The following is a 1,626-nucleotide window of genomic DNA, read 5'->3' as shown; positions in this document are numbered from 1 at the left end:
ATGCTCCTGTGTGGGCAGGCGAGGGGTATATATATATCGGCGGGGAGCGCGGGGAGATCCAGCCAGGCGCGGAAGCAGCGTGGCGAGGGCACGCCAGCGGAGCGCGCGCTTCTTTCTGCCAGTCGCCGCCACCAGCAGGATTTACTCTCCTCCCCAGCGCGCTTTTTCGGTAGCGAAGGGGCAGAAGCCACCCTCTCGCCCCACCTCCGGCGCCTTTCCCGCCTTTTTCGCCCGGGTCTCCCTCGCCTTAGAGAGAGAGAGAGAGAGAGAGAAACGCCTCAAGGCAGCGAAGAATAAGGAGAAGCACCAAGCGCGACCCAAGCGCGGGGCGCTGGTTTTCTGGCGCGCGCGCTCGCTTTCTCGGCGTTCCCTTTTCTGCCGCTTTTCTCTTTCCCCCGCCCGATGGCTGCCGCCGCCGCCGCCAAGCCCGCGGAGCTGATGGGCATCTGCTCGAGCTACCAGGCGGTGATGCCGCACTTCGTCTGCATCGCCGAGGAGTTCCCTCAGCCCACCCGGCCGGCCAAGCTGCCTCGGGGCAAGCTGCGCAGACCCCGCCAGTCGCGCTTCAAGACGCAGCCAGTGACCTTCGACGAGATCCAGGAGGTGGAGGAGGAAGGGGTCTCCCCCATGGAGGAGGAGAAAGCCAAAAAGTCCTTCCTGCAGTCCCTCGAGTGCCTCCGGAGGAGCACCCAGAACCTCAGCCTGCAGCAGAGGGAGAAGAAGCTCAGCAGCTGCAGCCGCCTGAGGAACAGCCTGGACTCCAGCGACTCCGACTCCCCGCTCTGAGGGACCCGGGACGGGGGCATGAGGAGCGGGCAGGACAGGGCGGGACACCCGCCGCCCCTCTCTGGCCCCGCGCTCCCTAAGGAAGTGAAACCGAGAGGAACTCCGCAGAGTCTATTTTCTAAAGCCGAAAGGGACGGTTTCTGGTTGTTTGGCTTTTCCCTCGCCGGGAAGGGACGCCCCCTCCTTGTTTTGCCTCCTACAGTCCATCCAAACAAGACAAGAGACTTTGGGAAGAGCGTGCGAGTCGCCACCTCCTCGTTTCCTTTCCCTTCTTTTCTTTAAAACTCTGATAAAGATCCGGTGTGAATGTAGTAGATGCCCAGGGCAGTTCGCAAGTGAGGTCAAAATCTTTTTAAAGAAAGTGCTTGTATGTATGCTTCTACCTTGACTGAGTTTTTCTCTCTCTCCTCCCCCCACCCCCTTTTTTTTTAGAAAACGAAGGGGAAATAAATAAAAAATTGCACATCTTTTTCTAACTGTTAAAAAAAAAATGAGATGCTTTATGGATGCAATCCGCTGCTGGACTTTATATTTATTTTTGCATTTAAACTCTGGACTGCATTAACTTAAAATGTTTATACCTGAATGTCTGTAATTATTTCCACAGAAGAGAAATAAAACTGATATATTTGCACAATGCACCTGGGACTGATTGATCTTTATGCATCGTAATAATATTTATAGACATGCCCCTCATAAATTATCATGGTTGTATACACCACAATATGTAAGTACATACTGTTTTTTATCTTCTGAAGAAGCAACACACAGAAAGCTGTGTATTTACTACAGTGCTTTAAAATGAAGGAATGATTAATATACTGTAGATATAATAAGTTG

At 53.2% G+C, this 1,626-nt stretch overlaps 1 protein-coding gene across 1 annotated transcript; it reads left to right on the top strand.

Moving 5' to 3' along the window:
- Positions 1-290: 290 nt before the first annotated feature.
- Positions 291-1,425, top strand: LOC309327370 (uncharacterized protein C11orf96 homolog). Its single transcript, XM_081836591.1, has one exon. It carries the CDS (start codon positions 403-405, stop codon positions 784-786), a length of 384 nt encoding a protein of 127 aa, XP_081692717.1. The 5' UTR covers positions 291-402; the 3' UTR covers positions 787-1,425.
- The last annotated feature ends 201 nt before the right edge of the window (positions 1,426-1,626 follow it).

The sequence above is a fragment of the Podarcis erhardii genome (genome assembly GCF_964252035.2).
Source record: "Podarcis erhardii genome assembly, chromosome: 1".
NCBI classification, from domain to species: Eukaryota; Metazoa; Chordata; class Lepidosauria; order Squamata; family Lacertidae; genus Podarcis; species Podarcis erhardii.
Note: the sequence above shows the minus strand (reverse complement) of the source record. Positions and strands in the feature narration are given on the sequence as shown.

What these genes read in the sequence shown, in the direction of transcription:
- LOC309327370 (XM_081836591.1), top strand. Translation starts at nt 403, where the DNA reads ATGGCTGCCGCCGCCGCCGCCAAGCCCGCGGAGCTGATGGGCATCTGC.